The sequence below is a fragment of the Cupressus sempervirens genome, chromosome 4 (genome assembly GCF_028749045.1).
Source record: "Cupressus sempervirens isolate cs-2001-9-10 chromosome 4, ASM2874904v1, whole genome shotgun sequence".
Lineage (NCBI taxonomy): Eukaryota > Viridiplantae > Streptophyta > Pinopsida > Cupressales > Cupressaceae > Cupressus > Cupressus sempervirens.
The window spans coordinates 679,824,729-679,842,011 of NC_143121.1; the positions used below are offsets into that span (position 1 = coordinate 679,824,729).

Sequence of the window (17,283 nt, forward strand, 5' to 3'; positions counted from 1 at the left end):
AGAACTGCAAAGATCAGTATAGGCAGAAGATACCATCCACCAGGATTATGTCTCCATCTTCCACGTCATTTACAAAATCATCATAATTTACACTAACACAACTTTCAGAGCTCACTCCTCGCTTTGTAGTTAAAGTGAATTCTCGACCTTTCACAAGTTTGATGGGTCTTGGTAAATCTCCACTTCTAACTTCAGGGCCCTGTAAGAAATGACTTAAGAATCAACAAAAATATGTAATATGCAATCTTTCAGTTAACTGAAAGATCATTTTGAACGAAAAATAATTCAGACTAAGGCAAGTCTATAACAAATTAAATGCCATGGAACAAAATCATCAATGGATAAAAAGGGAATCTACCATCAAAAACCTACGAAGACAACGAGTAAAACCATAAGGTCAATCTATTGGTATAACTATAAATAGTAGTTGAGTACAATCATATTCTATCACCCAAAAAATATTTGTTTTGTTTCAAATGAGCACAAATATAGAAGTCACTTTAGAGCTTCAAATGAAAAATGTTCAGGCATGAAGTGCTTCCTAATAGGATGATAATTAACTTTATAAAGGTAACGATAGGTTTTAGATCACTTCCTTGTGAGAGGTCAAGTTGGTGCATAAGAAACCCTTGAGGCAAGCATTCCATGAGATAATTACTTTTTATTTAAATATTTCAGTAAGGCATACAAACTTAACCCTCTCCAAATTTAAACCTGTGGTCTTCACTATGGAGCACACTTGCCTTAACCACCAAGCCAAATAAGGATGTAATTCTCTCCATTTTCTATCCTCTTGAAATATTGAGTCTGGTAGTGTAATAGATTTTAAATTCATAAAAAATAGCCCACCTAAATATATTTGGAGAAAACACTGCATATTTATACTTGGAGACAAAAGCTCTTTATAATGACCAAAGATACCAGCAGCATCAAAATAATCTAAATATAAGAATATATATTTTGGATATTCTTAGTATGTGTCATAAACTGCAAAAATACTTAGATTGTAATTTGTTTGCTAGCTGACTCTGTCTTTAGGTTTGTAGATAGATCAGATTTTTTTTAACCTAATGCTGAAACCCCTGCAGGTTCCAACTCAAATTTTTAACTTCCCATGCTTACGAATTTTGTCAAACAGTGGTCGTGCAACTTCTATGTATGCTGGTCTGAGTTTTCAGTCTGATTTGTTTTCCTAAATAGGCAATGAATATGACTTAAATGCTTGCAAAAATAACTCGCCAATGACTAAGAAAACAAGAAGAAGCAATGTCAATCACTCTTGATCATTTCAAATGCATATATCAGAATTTTTATATGTAAATGTACATCTACAGCCAAGAAACATTTCGACAAACACTAGGGACAAAATTAAACTTAATTTAATTCTGAACATTTGATGAACCTGGGAATACAAATTGCAAATGCTAATGTCTCCAAATTGTCCATAGCAACCAGGAATGGATCTCTGATGTTGACATAGGCCCCTTGTCAACCAAATGAGTCCTAATATGTTTTCGCAACACTGAAAAAATCAAATGTTCCCACTATGTAATTGATCGCAACCTTCCCCAAACCCCAGCGTTAGCTATTATATGCATGCAGCCGCCAAAAACGCCATTCACAACCTCAGTGATACATTGCAACCTGTGTTTGAGAAACATCCAGCTGGAATAGAATTTGTACACTCGCTAAGAAAGACTCCAGCTGCAGATCGCTCCAATAGATAGCCTTAAATGCTGCAATAAATCTGACAATTCCAAGCACAATTCATTGGTAAAATACAACCAACTCAAAGTGCATCCAAATCTGAGAGGAATTTACAATTCCTTCAGCTCCCAACTTCTTGAACCCTTAATGCCTCCAACTAATGAAATAAAATATGCAATAGGATGAATAAATTAAAGCTAGAGACTTGCTTTTGTAACAATTAAAGAAAAAATCTTCTTCGACACACCAATGGCTAATAACTTCCTCCATACACTTTTTTACTTAAATGCAAATCTTATTTTTTGGTCACATAATTGAATTTTGAAATATAATTACTCCATGTACCTTTTAATTAATACATTGGCATAGGCTACCATGAATTAATTAAATAAATGGCCTCTTCCAATGATGACTCAACCCTCAACTTAAGTGAAATTATAATGTTAAATTATAACTTTATAATAAGCAATTTCATGGTTTAATAACAATTTGGCCGCTAAAATAATAATAACTCCCAAAATATTTATCCTTGAAATATGTCGTTTAAATAGGAGCCACACCTTTCTATTTCCCCATGTGACCAAACATACTTTCCTAAAATAGAAAGGGTCCCTCTCAATCATCACTAGACTTGCCATAAATAGTAAGAACATGAAACTAAGCCCAAATGAAGTCCAATCTAAGCCAAACGAAGACCAATTTGGAACATATTGAATTGTGAAGAAGACAAGACCCTCCCACAATAGAGCCTCTGTCTTAGAAGACCGTTGATCCACAATAATTAGCCTATAAGGGTCACGATAATAAGCTTATTATTCAAACTTTGATGCTAACAAAAATGGGGACATTACAGTCCGTCTTCCCTAAGATTGCTTGACCCCAACTAATCCTAAAGAAAAAACAAACATCATACTCTACTCGGATCCCAGAGGTAAAACTATGTAATATCCCTGCTATACACAACCGAATCCTATACTATTAGCACCCAAATAATTGACACAAATAATGTAATCATCTGGAAAACAACTATAGGCGCTAATGAACTAAACAATCATCAAAACTCAACCCAAATGAAGCACCAACTTTGTCAACACCTAAGTCCCAAACTGACACTCACATCCTACTGCACCACAGAGATAGTAACAACCATAGGTGCCTGTAATACAACCACCCTATGTTGAACTATCCTAGACGTGCCAACATTGCAAACAATCTAACAACTGTTGATCCTATTTGCAAAAGATGGTGCTAACCCATTCCATAATGGATGGTGTGATCCCGGAGCCCATCCACATTGGCACATAACTAAGTCCTCTACATGTAGATTGAAAGATAAATGATGAGCATTCCTCATTGTGTAGTTATGCTAAAAGGATTTGATCCTTGTCAATGGCTCATCACTAACAACTAGGGAATTTGAAGATGACTCCAATCCCTAACTCAAAAAACTAATTGAGCAGATGCCCTACCAAGCCTCTCTACGTACCCAATAGCATACTCTCTATCATGAAACAAGTGGAGATATTCTAACTTAAGTGCCTCTAAATCCCTCTAGATGAGCCTCAAGTCATGAATATGGGTACTAGCCTCAACCCCATACCGTCTCTCCTCAAACTCGGCTTTCCAAAAGAGGTACTAAACATAGTTATGTGTACAGTCAAAACGAGACAAGGTTGAATCAAGCTTCTCTCTCAAAACCCTCAACTAGTCCCTCCATCTTTGAGGCTCAACAAACAATCGAACAGAATCTACTCCATGGGTATGAAATAACAAAACTGTTTCTAGAGGGAAACAACCAATGTGAGAATCAATCTCCCAGCCAGATGATACTCTACATATATACCGTGAAGAAGAGGAAATAGTGTTATGAACTGTCACACAACTGACTAACAAATACACCTCTACCTCACAAGGACTCTCGATAACCTGTCCTAGATCATCTGTCAATGGACTAACCTCTAAAGAAACTCATACAACAAGAGGCTCTCTGCAACTCCCAATCAAAGTACTGATTCCAACTCACTGCACCTAAATCAGTGACAAATGTAGCCACATCCCCAATATATCCATCATTGCAATACGTGGATGTATAGTCATCATCGGTTGTCATTGTAGAAGTCTATACTGAATCTGCAACTGATGAACATTGTATTCTGCTCAACTCCACGATAACCTCATCCAAACATGACTGTGACTCCTAGAAGACCAACTAAGTACACTGCAAAGATTCTACAGTCACCTCAAGCTCATGGGTGAGCTTGTCAATGTCCTCCTTTCCCCTTGAGGCATCATAACATATACAATCTCTCTCGAGAAGGAAATCTCGATCTGCTAACAACTGTAAATAATTATGTCTCATAATCCTAACAGCCTCTTAGAGAACATGAAACTCCTCAAGGGAAAGACCACCATCATAGTGCTCATCTGTCATAGGAGAGTTCCAACTAAAGGTAGCCAACATCAAAGTGCTCTAAAGTTGTGGCCATTATGCTATCGCTACCCTTCGGCTTCCCAATCAAATAATAAGGAACTTGTAACCGTTGACTCCTACATATGTCCCCTAACTCAAACTCGGCACTGTGAAGGAAATTGTATTTGCATCACTCACCTCATGACACATAACATCATGTGCGCTATCATCCTCACACACATCAACAACCAATGTATTGTTGTTGGGTACCTCAACAAATGTCTCATCTAAATAAGTAGAAGTTGTTGCTATATCAATCTCCTTGCATGCTTCTGCCCCCCATGTAATTGGAAGTCCCTGTGAGTCACGATCTTGGAACCTATCATCAACCAATGACTTCTACGAATCATTTACTAAAATTTGATATGACAAATTAGACTCACTAAAGCATGAGTCATCCTAATAGATAACATCAATAGTACCCAAATTAGGAATACCAACATCCTCTACTTGGACACTCCTTGATATCTCATGTTGCTGTAAACATGACTCGCCACTGCCATAGAAATCAGAAGTAGAAGAACTCACTTTTTTCATGCAATCCTCAAAACTAACAGTCTCATCATGCGAGTCACAACTCATAGTGATACCTACAACATCCTCCATGCTTGCCCTATCATCAATACCCTCAATAGGTTAAAACATAGGACTGCTGTCATCAAAATCATAAGTATGAGTACCCACTTTTTCCTTAATGTAAGTCTGATTTTTAACCTCCATGGGATCAACTACTTGCTGGTCACTAACTGCTAAAAATTCATTGCAAAGATTCCTGGATATCCCACCTATAGAGACCTCTTGTTTCTCTTTCTTTTTGTTTTGTCATGCAATCCCTTTTAAAAAGGATGTCATAAATTGTGCACAACTATCTATGGTTGCCGGATTTGAAACCAATTCATCCATTATTTTCCATGCCAGTGTAAACATGACTCGCCACTGTCATAAAAATCAGAAGTAGAAGAACTCACCTTTTCCATGCAATCCTCAAAACTAACATACTCATCATGCAAGTCAGAACTCATAGTGATACCTACAACATCCTCCACGCTTGCCCTATCATCAACACCCTCGATAGGCTAAAACATAGGACTGCTGTCATCAAAATCATGAGTACCCACTTTTTCCTTAATGTAAGTCTGATTTTTAACCTACTTGTCGGTCGCTCACCGCTGAAAATTCATTGCGAAGATTCCTGGATATCCCACCTATAGAGACCTCTTGTTTCTCTTTCTTTTTGTTTTGTCATGCAAACCCTTTTAAAAAGGATGTCATATATTGTGCACAACTATCTCTAGTTGTCGGATTTGAAACCAATTCGTCCATTCCTTTTTCATTTTGCATAATCTTTTCAATTCTTTCCATCAAGGCATTTTTTTGCTTCCTAAGTTTGGCCATGCTATTCAACTTGTTTCCCTATTTACTAGTTTTTCTGTATTTATCCATAACCTAAGTCACAGGGTTCGCCCGATTTCCATCATGAAGTTCGGAATTCAACGAATGTCAAAAGTCTATTAAAAAATTGTTAAAATTCGTAGGAAGTGTGCAGTCTGTTTAAAATAAAACATATTAAAAAATTGTTTTCCAGAGCCTTTTAAGGTCAAGCAGCGAGTAAATTTTCAGCTGCGAATATTTCTTACAACAGTTTAATATTGGACGGCATGAATGGGCAGACAGATATCCACCACCGACCAGGGAAAAAAATCCAAATTCATGGCGCAGACAGAAGCTCATACTCCATCGGCGGAAACAAACTTGGAGTAAATGATTCGGCTCCTCTAAAGAAAATAAATTCAAGTCGATAGGTTAAAAGTTTGGGTAGATTTAATTTAAACATTTAGACTTAATATTTATGTTTTGTTTTGTTTTAAATTTATTTTAAATGAAAATTTAATATCTTATCATTAAATCATCTAGATTTGTTTTTTAATTATAATATATTTTAGAATTTAGTATATTATCTTAATTATAATATTCAGTACCTTTTCTTTAAATCTATTTTTATTATGTTTTGAATCATTAGATTTTTTATTTGATGTGTTTTTATTAATATATTAAAGTCTAATATTTTAAATATTTAAATTATAATATATTTATATTAATATTAAAAATCTAATATAATTGTTATTATATATTAATAATATTTAAATTACCTTTTAAAACTTTAAGATACTAATATGGTTTAAATGTATTTATATTATATTGAAGTTTAATATACTATTTTTTTATGTTTAAAATTTTAATATATATATTTTTAAAAATAAAAAATATATAAGACGAATTTAATGTCGAATTTTTATGATTTTTTTGGGATCCCCGAACTTTAATCGAATTTTATTGTTGTCGAACTCTAATTCGAACTCGAACCTTGTGACATAGTCCATAACTGAACAACTACAACAGTGGTGGTCAATCAATTAACAACAACAAGACTCAATAATAATAAAAATTCCTACCCAACAGGATGGCAGGAAACCACTCTTATGCCATTGTAGAAACCCCTGCAGGCTCCAATGCAAATTTATAGCTTCCCACATTTGGGAATTTTGAAAAATAGTTGTCATGCAACCTCTATGTATGCCAGTCTGAGTTTTCAGTTTGATTTGTTTTCTTAAATGGCAACGAATATGACTTAAATGCTTGCAAAAAATTACTCAGCAATGACCAAGCAAAGAATAAGAGGCAATGGCAACTACTTCTATTCATTTCAAATGCGGATATTAGAATTTTTACATGTAATGTACATCTACAACCAAGAAATATTTTACCAAACACTTGACATGAAATAACACTTAATAATTCTGAACATTTAATGAAATTGGGGTTGCAAATTGCAAATGTGAATGTCTCCAATGGTTCGTAGCAATCAGGAATGGATCTTTGATGTTGACTTAGGACCACTATCAACCAAACGGGTCTTAAAATGTGTTCTCAGCCCTGGATATATCAAATGCTGCCACTGCGTAATTGATTGCAGCCTTCCCCAAACCCCAGTGTTAGCTGTTATATGCACGCTAAAACCTGTATTTGAGAAATTTCAGCTGGAATAGAATATGTAGACTCATTAAGAAAGATGCCAGCTACAGATCACTCCAATAGATAGCCTCAAATGTCGCACTAAATCTGATAATTTCAAGCACTATTCATAGGCAAAATGCAACCAACTTAAAGTGCATCCAAATCTTATACAATTCCTTCAGCTCCCAACTTCTCAAATCCTCAATGGCTAATAGCTTCTTCCATAAAGATTTTACTTAAATGCAAACCTTGTTTTTTGGTTGCAGAAATGAATTTTAAAATATAATTACTCTTTGCACCTTTTAATTAATACCTTGGCATAGGCTACCATGAATTAATTAAATAAATGGCCCCTTCCAATGATGATTCAGCCCTCAACTTATGTAAAATTACAAAGTTGAATTATAGCTTTATAATAAGTCATTTAATGATTTAATAATAATTTGGCCACTAAAATAATAATAACTCCAAAATACTTATCCTTTTAATATTTGTCTGAATCAGGAGTCGCATCTATTATTTCCCCATACAAAAATGTACTTTCTTAAAATAGAAAGGGTCCCTCTCAATCATCATTAGGATTACCATAAATAGTAAGTACATGAAACTAAGCCCAAATGAAGTCCAATCTGAGTCAAACGAAGACCAAACTGGGACATACAAAATTGTGATGAAGACAAGACCCTCCCATAACCAAGCCTCTTCCTCAAAATAAACTCTATCCACAATAATTATTCTACGAGGATGACAATAATAGGCTAATCCCTCAAACTCTAATGCTACCAAAAATAGAGACATTACACTTAAATTGGCCATATAGCACAACATGCAAGTTGTAGGGCATAGTTCTACAAGTGATGCTTTCACTATGGAATATTATGTGTCTCCGATCAAATATCCCATGTCTTCTAAATGAGCTTTTACAAATCATGTTTGGAAGTCGAGATACAAATAACTTTGAAGAATTGGTGACAATGTACAATTTTGTACCTCAATTTTTTCCATCCAAGCTATTGAAAATAAATAAAAATCAAAAGAGAAAAGTATGCAAATGAATTTATAAGGTATAAAATGATAGAATGAAAGAGTGCAAGTATAGAAATCCATTTTTATACAGTACTTATGTTTAAAGTTACACAAAGGATTAATTTTCTTTAAAATAGGGGCTCATGCAAAGCAATGATAGGATTTTGTTTATTTTATTTATTAATTTTAAACCATATGAATAAGTGCTTGACATAAACATTAAAGTAATTCATGTTGGTGACAACGTTACCTACTACCTGACTAGCATTTTATCAAATTCTACTCGCACTAGCACACTTGGGCTTAGTCAAGTTGATTGATTTATTTGTCTCATGTCATAAGAATAAGACAGTTCATGATCTTATTCTATCCTAGGGTTTTATCCCTATTTTTGTAAGAAGGATCTCTCGTTATAAATTTTATGTTTATTCATTTTGCATCTAATGAATCTCAAAGCTTAATAGAAAATCTTTTGCTTCTCTATGTGAGGTTGTTTGGTTACAAATGATCCTTGAACTACTGTGAGGTTAAATCAACAATTCTTACACTTTGAGAGTTTGTAATGTCCCCACCTCCTAGGTTGGTCATGGGTTGATTCCTTGATGTGAAAACCTGCAACAATTGTTAGTAGATTTCATACAATAATATACATATATATGCAAATGAAAGAAAATCACATTCAAATTCCCAAATAATCCCCATCTTATTCTTGAGGGCCTAAATCAGATTTCTAGTTCTTGTTACAAGATTCAAGAACTGGCAGATTAACGAATTTCCGGATGACTGATTGATTAATAGAGGAACAAATGTGTTCCTTATAAAGAATTACAAAGATGTTGTTTCTAAAAGAAACAACGTAGACTGAAGAAGAAATTAGCTAAGTTGCCGGATTTGTCCCCTGCTGCCTGGATTCGGGTCCGGGTCCGCACGGGTTCGGATTCACCCCCGGGTTCGCTGCGGGTCCGGGCAAGGTCCTTAGTTTTGACTGTAGATTCGTCTAGGTCCTTGCTGAAGCGAACCCAGACGAACCAACAGCGAACCCGGGGCTAAAACAACATTAAAGAGTGTGTTTTTTTAATTGTTTTCTTATGTAATTCTCAAAAGAACTTAATAAAAAACATTTCACTCATCTAATCCCTTATGTCAAGGAGGAGGACGATGATATAGCAGCATATGGGACTAGTGGAACGAGTTTGGGTTCCAATGATGAAGATCTAGATATAGTTGCAGTTGGGGATGAAGCCATTGATCCCTCATTTTATGATGATCCATTTGACCCTTGAAGGGCATTTGATACTATGATTATTGATAAACTACTAAACACTTGTCATCTATCATCATGTTTCAAACTTTATTATTTGATGAACTAGTCTTTGTTTTGCAATTTAGTAATTCAATGTATTATTTGATGAACTAGTCTATGTTTTGCAATTTCATTTTGCAATTTAGTAATTCAATGTATAATTTTCTTTACAATCATGAAGATAGATTAATGAGCGAGTATTTAATGTTTTTAGATTCAGGTAAAAACAAGTTTTGAAGAGACCCGAAACCCTTTGGCATTTCAATGATCAAGCAACAATTGTTCATATTGTGAAATGACTTTGTTTTGCAACTATGCATGTTTCTCTTCTGTGTGTGTGTGTGTGTGTGTCTATATATATATACTCACGAACCCACCCATGAACTCAAATGGGGAAAAAAAAATTTGCCCGAACCCATGAACCCGAACCCCGAACCTGAACCCCTCCCCGAACCCGAATCGACAACTTAGGAAATTAGAAACAAAATTGAAGACAAGATAGGAAACATTCCTATCTAGACTAAAAGACGAACTACAAACAAGTAGTTGACCATTATAGAAAGTGTTTAACTAAGGAGATAATATCTTAATAAAGATATTAAAGATATTATTTTAATACCCTCCCTTAATGGTCAGCGTACGGATGCCGGAACATCCTGGGATAACTGAGACCCTCCCTGGATCTACAGAATGCTGAAACCAAGAAGCTTTGCCAGAAGAGTGCTATGACTCAAAACAGATTGCAATTACAAAACTTCGTTTTTGTGGAAAAAATGGTAAAATCCAGAATCTCACGCAACCTTGCGTACTACAGACAACATGAAATGATTTTTGAGGAGAATATCAACAAACCCAAAAAAGCAGAAACAGATTCAGAACGCAAAAAATGTAGCTTCGCCTTGATCAGGACCCGAAGAAGTTGGACGCTTAGTAACACCCAGAACAAGTTGATTGGTATTGCGATGATGCGCTGCTTCCAAGTTCCATAATTGCGACCATTGAATTTGGAATTACGCTTGAGTGGAATATTTGTCAAAGATGCCATGGCACATGTTTCAATGAGAAACTGTGAAAATCTGTGAAGACACGTTCTTCGAAGCAAAAATACAGAAGACCCAGAAGAGAGCTCAAAAAACCCAGAAGGAATATGCTATCGGTTTCTAGATCCGCTAGCTTGAAAATTGAGGCACAAAAATCGAGACACCCAACAAAATGGATGACAACCCAGTTGAGCTCTCGAAAAACCCACCAAGAATCCAAAGAATTTAGAAAATTTCAGTCATGAAATTATAAGAGTTTTTGAAAAATTCCTTATAATGGCTCTAATACCATGTTACAAGATTCAAGAATTGGCAGATTAACGGATTTCCGAATGATTGATTGATTAATAGAGGAAAAAATGTGTTCCTTATAAAGAATTACAAGGACATTGTTTCTTTTAGAAACAATGTAGACTGAAGACGAAATTAGAAACAAAACTGAAGACAGGATGTCATGTCCCCACTCTAGCTCAGTTTAGCAAAGACATGTGAGTCAGCTTATTATGGAGTCTTGTAGGCTGACAGGGTTGGATAGAGACCCAGTATGGTTATTCAGTGTTGGGGACTTGGTGTTCTAGTGGTTATTGATTAGTTGGGAGACGTTTCTTGTTTTTAGGAGACAGTTCCTATATTTATGGGGTTCATTCCTACTTTTTAGGAGGTATGATCATGCACAGGGTTGGGTTTCCATGAGTTTGCTCCTTGGGTTTAGTTTCAGAGGGATAAAGCTTGTTTCCTAAAATTTAGGAGCATCCCTAGATTTTAGGGATGAGACTGCCAGTGGATCCTTGATTTCTGACTTCAGTCACATACAGGTGACAAGATGATTTCATGGTTTGTGATGTCAGTTGGGCATTTTGTAGCTATTTGGGTTATATTTTTAATATTTCCTAAGTTAGCGTTTAATAATTAAATAAGGCTAAGTTAATAGCCATTTTGGAGTAATAAGGGGAATTTTGACCTCATTTGGATGCGTACCCCTTGGTGTTATAGCTCGTTAGAAAAGTCTTGAACTTTTCTAAATTTTCTCTTTGGTCTCAGGGCGATTCGGTGAACAGATTTATGTCTATGGAGAAAAAGGGTCATTTTTATTAACATTGCCACTTTAAAATAAGACTTAAATCACTTTTGTAACCCAACGCCTTTTGGAGTCTCTTTAGGGTTCGATTTGCTTTGGAAGGGGTTATAAGGAGATGGAGGCACCATTCCTCATTCATATTATGCATTTTAAACTTGTTTACAAATTTGCTCTGCTTGGGTGATTTTATTCTGGGACGCAAACCCTAGGGTATTTACTGGCTGGGACGTAACCCTCAGCAATATTTGGTCTTGGAATTTTCAGTGGTATCAGTTGTTATCAAGGAAGGAGGACGCCATTTCAGCTTGGGTCTGCAGTATTGTTTAGCTGGGCACGATTATTGGTACATGGGAAAGTGAGCCTTGCAGCAGTAGCCACCATTTGCAGCACTTTGAAATATAGAGTCCGATAATCACCAGCAGATGTTTGCATGTTCACAGTCCTTTTCCATCAGCCAATTTGGCGTCATTGTTAGGGAAAATGTACTGGATCCTTTATTTGGCTCTATAATTCAGAGATCTGCCTGGTACGATTTGTATCAATTTTGATTTTGCTGCATATTGTTATTTATTTTCAAACTCTTTTCATATCGTTTGCTCCTTCTCATTTCTATGTTGAATAATCATCAAAAACGCAAAAACAAACAAACTCTTCTGCATTTCTATCTAGTTCTACAAGAAAACTTTAATAAACAGGAAAAAGAAAATTAAAAAGAAAAAATATAATTAAGCTACAGCAAATTAGCAGCAGAGATCCATCAAGGATCTTTCAGTGGTATCAGAGCTTAAAACTTTGCCAGCCTGTAGGGTTTGTGAGAAATTATTACAACAATTTTTGGCTTTTGGGTATTGGATAAAAAGTTTTGATAATTCATTTCAGCATCTGGGTACTGGCTAAAAAGTTTTGATAATTCATTTTGGCATCTAGGTAGTCACTAGTTGGTGGATTGAATACAAATCTATGCATCCTGGTGGAGAAATACACAGGTTCTACGAGCGCAAGAGAAACCAATGGCAAGCAGAGGCCACCAGAGACACACAGATACCAACTATGGGTGAGGCACAGGGTGTTGCTGGCGACAGCATGCCTACAGAGGCAGAAGAAAGAGAGATGGTGCGGACCCTATTCATTATATGGACACAATAGATACAAATAATAGAAAAGAAATGATATCCTGTATTATTTGTATTAATCAATTTGAACAGCCTTAAACAATGTCCCTACCAAATTAATAAATTATAGACAAATAAATAAACAAACCATAAAGGACGAGAATATATACAATTCAACTCTATAACAAATAAAATCTCTTACTGGTTTGGTTGTTGGACAGATTGTACCAAAAACACTCAGCTTTTTGATGTTCAATTCAATACATATCAATTCTCACAACATCCAGATTTAAAGCTTCAAAAATCTGTGTCTCCCTGGCTTTGTTCAAATCCTCAATTTTTCCTTTAGAGAGATATAGAAGATTCAATGGTGCCAACAAAAGATTTTTATTTTTACAATAAAAGCCTCTGCATGTATTTTGAACTGTATGTCTAATCACAGATAACAGTTGTCTCCTTTTTTTTTTAATGAAAAAATAATGTCCTTCTACGGTTTTATTTTACATATATTTATAGCCGTGAAAGGATATGTGACCTTTCCGAAACGTCACAACATTTCCACACCTTGCACACTAATTTGTATGTTTCAAAAAACAAATGGAGAATTAATGCCTTGCAAATCATTAACGTATACCGATTTAGATTAACATTTAAGAAATATTTGAGACTTAGTGGGATTACTCCTACGTTCTTTCTCACGCCTTTCTCCATGCTCATACGCAGACACCTTTTATAAATGTTCGTGGCATACTGTTGAGATTGCTGGTGAATTTCGTAAAAGTCTGGAAAATCGTTTCCACCTTTGACTAATCAATCTTATCTTCCTTGCCCAGTCTGATCATTTTCATTTATCGATCATGTACTCATTTTGGCTTTCGCATGCATCTCTTCTTACAACAAACAAAACTTATCCATACACGACTGCTCTCAAATGAGGAAGCCAGGAACACTCATACATCAAACTTCCAAGTTGCCTTTATATGCCTCCATTCATCGCATGTATACCTCCCGTCCAATGCATCTGCTGCTTCATGTACCTAGAATAAAAGGAAATACGTTAGAAAACGATTCAATGAAGATTAAAACTCCAGTGTAGATGCTGGATGCAAGGGCTGTTAATTTGTTTGATTATCTACAATAATAATCAGGATCTGTCCACTAGTATTTCCTTCCTCCTCAGATGTCCATATCAAGAAGTGACCAAAGTTATGCAATCTGATATGGTGTTATCATTTACTTACAACATCAGTGATGAGACGGATCTGAAGAAGTTCCTCTATACTAGATTCGACATCACATGGAATAAGAACGGTGAGTGCTCTTTGTGCGAAACCTCTGGGAGATTTTGTTATGGCCACAACCTTTATTATTACTACACCACCTGTCAACACTACACATCATTCATTTGTTCCGATAGCCCCCTTGTACAAAACTGCTCAAGCGGTGAGTTACATATTTTGATGCCATACTCTGTTCATTAAAGATAGTTGTGTATTTAATGGCAGTTGCAGGCGCTATATATGGTGTCTTCATCATATCAATTATCATCTTCAACTACAAAAGATATAGAAAGAAGTGAGAGCAATAAGAGGAGCAAAACATTAAAGAGTATATGGATCCCAATTTCTCCCCAAAGGCTGCAGATTTAAGTCTAGCGAAATTGACAGATATAGAAGAAGGCTATGTTTCTCTGATTGTCCACAACATGAATTATTTTGTAAGTTGGTCAATCAAAAATATTTGTTATCATAAATGTACTGGTACTTCTAACAGATTCTGCAATTTGCATAGAATGTTGAGTAACTGAATCTTCAAAAGAAAACTTTGTATTGAAACAAGAAAAGCTGCAGCAAACTCCAAGGCTCTCGCTGCTATTACTGCTTCTGATCTGTAGCTTTCTTTTTATTGAATCCCAAAACTGCCCATTGTGCTCAAATAATCTTTAACTTCTGATTTAAGATAATGAAATGCCTTACTAGCCATGCACATTCTGATCCACACGTGGCTGTCCTATTAATACTCAATATTGTAGGAATTAAAATAGCAAAGATCCAAATTATACTGTATACTGGAATTCCTTTTTATAAATCTGAAACTGCTATTGTTACTTCAATCTGATCCGGATATACACAAACATATAACCAAAACAAAGAAAAATAACTCTAAAATCCAAGGTCCCATCAGTGGCTCTTTTTGGGGATGTATGCTCCATGTGAACATAGCGAGATCTTAGTTATCTCTGGATGAGCAGACCTAGCGACAAATTAAAGGAAATCAATTTGTGGATTTGCACATAAAAATCTAGAAAATGAAATAAAATAAAAGAACAAAGGAACAATAGAAATAAAGAAAAAGGAAAAATATCTTCCCTTTCAAGCTTACTGAAAAAATGGTTTGAGATACTATCCATGAACTGGAAAGTTTTGTACACGACCCTCCATATCCTGCAAAAAGTAAGATTGTTCACCTGCTTTATCAGAAATAATAAATGGTCCGAGCCATAAGGCTTCGAACTTGCCATGCTTACCTTTGTCTTGATCCCTAGCGTTCCATTTTAAAACCCAATCACCTACCTTAAAAGATCGCTTAGAAGATTTTTTATCATGAAGAAACTTGAAATGCTGCTGCTTATTTATATTTTTCTCCTGCGCTAGTCTTCTTACCTCATCCAACTCAATCAAAGCATTTAACCTATTTTCCATAAAATTAACATTTTCTAATTGTTCTTTGGTAACAAATTTGTAAACAGGTAACAAGTTATTTAAGGGAAGCTTGGCTTCTTTGCCATAAACAAGATTAAATGGAGAGAAACTTGTTGACTTCTTTACCGTGATTTTGTCTGCCCATAATGCCAAATTTAGCTTTGAATCCCAAGCGCGTTTGTTATTATCTAGCATTTTTTTTAATATCTTCATAATGTTTTTGTTGCTGGATTCTGCTTGTCCATTACCCTGGGGGTGATATGGAGACGAATATGAAACTGCAATACCATACTTCCTGCAAAACTCAACAAATTCGTTAGACCTAAAACACATACCATTATTTGCTATGATTTTCTACGGGACTCCAAATCTAGTCAAGATATTCTCCATAAGGAATTTAATAACCACTTTACTTGTTGACTGCCGAGTAGGTATAGCTTCCACCCATTTGGTAAAATAATCGATGGCTACTAAAATCCAGCTATGTCCACCGCTTGACTTTTCACTGATTTCTCCTATAAAATCAATCCCCCACATTTCGAATGGCTCTTCCGCCTACATTGTCCTTAATGGGAGAGCGCCATCATATTTTAATTTATCGGAGAATTTCTGACAAGCTTCACATTTTTGAATATAGTCATGGCAATCCTTGAAAAGCTGAGGCCAATAGTAACCTGCTCGCAATATCTTATGTGTTGTAGTCCTTGCCGAGAAATGACCCCCACAGACCCCTTCATGCATTTCCTTGAGAATAACCTCTGATTGCGCAATATCTAAACAAAACAATAGAATCCCATCCTGATTTTTCCAATACAAATCACCTTGAATTAAAACATATTTTGCAGCTTGTAACTTAATGGTCCTTTTTTTATTCTCGTTCAAATTATCTCTACATTTAGTATGCTGCAAATAATACACTATATCTGTGTACCAAGGGCATCTCCCAATACTAACTTTAGCATGTTCATCACTAATTTGGTTGACTTGCACGGCTTCCAAATTTGACTCCGCCATAAGCTTAGCTAGACCCTATAACTAATTTAGTAATCTGAATATCTATATTGAATTCTTGGATTTGATTTATCCAACGACATCGTCTTCCAATGGTTTCAAATTGTCTAAATATGTCTTTAATGGCAGCATTAGGCACATAAGCAATAACTTCAGCCCCTACTAAGTAAGGTCAAAAAGATTTAACAGCTTTAACCAGAGCATAAGCCTATTTTTCATTTATATCATAGTTTAATTTTGCGGCTTGTAAACTCTTGCTATAAATGCAATTGGTTGCTCGTAACCTTCATCGTTCTTTTGTAACATAATAGCGGCTATGGTATGGTAAGAGGCAAATGAAAATAACTGGAACGGCTTCTTAAAGTCAGGAGACTTTAGAACCGGGCCTTCTTTTATAGCTTGCGTTATCTTAGAGAATGCCCCTACAGCCTCACAATCCCAAGCAATTTTCGCACCCTTCTTAAGCATCTTAGCAATAGGTTTAACAATTTCAGCAAAATTAGAAACGAACCTTCTCACAAAATTGATTTGCCCAAAGAAAGATTGGATTCCCTTAGTCGTTTTAGGTATCTGAATGTTGTCGATGGCTACTACCCGTTCAAGATCAATTCTAACCCCTTCCTTGGAGACGATATGACCTAACAATTTTCCTTTAGTTACCCCGAATTGACATTTTTTAGGATTCAAAGAGATTCCAAATTCAAGGGCCCTTACGAAAATCTTCTCTAAGTGCTTACAATGGTCTTTTGCTTTCTTTGAATAAGCAGTAAGGTCATCTTGGTAGACAACCATGATTAAGTCAATCAATCTATCGAAAGC

General features: G+C 35.5%; 2 protein-coding genes across 4 annotated transcripts in view; one reads left to right on the plus strand and one right to left on the minus strand.

The window, feature by feature from the left end:
* Positions 1-17,283, minus strand: part of LOC149563078 (pyruvate kinase isozyme G, chloroplastic-like) — a 168,045-nt gene that overhangs the window by 68,072 nt on the left and 82,690 nt on the right. For both annotated transcript variants that reach the window (XM_089826498.1, XM_089826497.1), the window contains exon 3: positions 34-199. In XM_089826498.1, the coding sequence (XP_089682624.1) occupies positions 34-199 (166 nt within the window). The remainder of the gene's footprint in view (positions 1-33; positions 200-17,283) is intronic.
* The window catches only part of LOC149563079 (uncharacterized), a 142,420-nt gene that overhangs the window by 61,781 nt on the left and 63,356 nt on the right, over positions 1-17,283 (plus strand). The gene's annotated exons all lie outside the window — the stretch shown is intronic.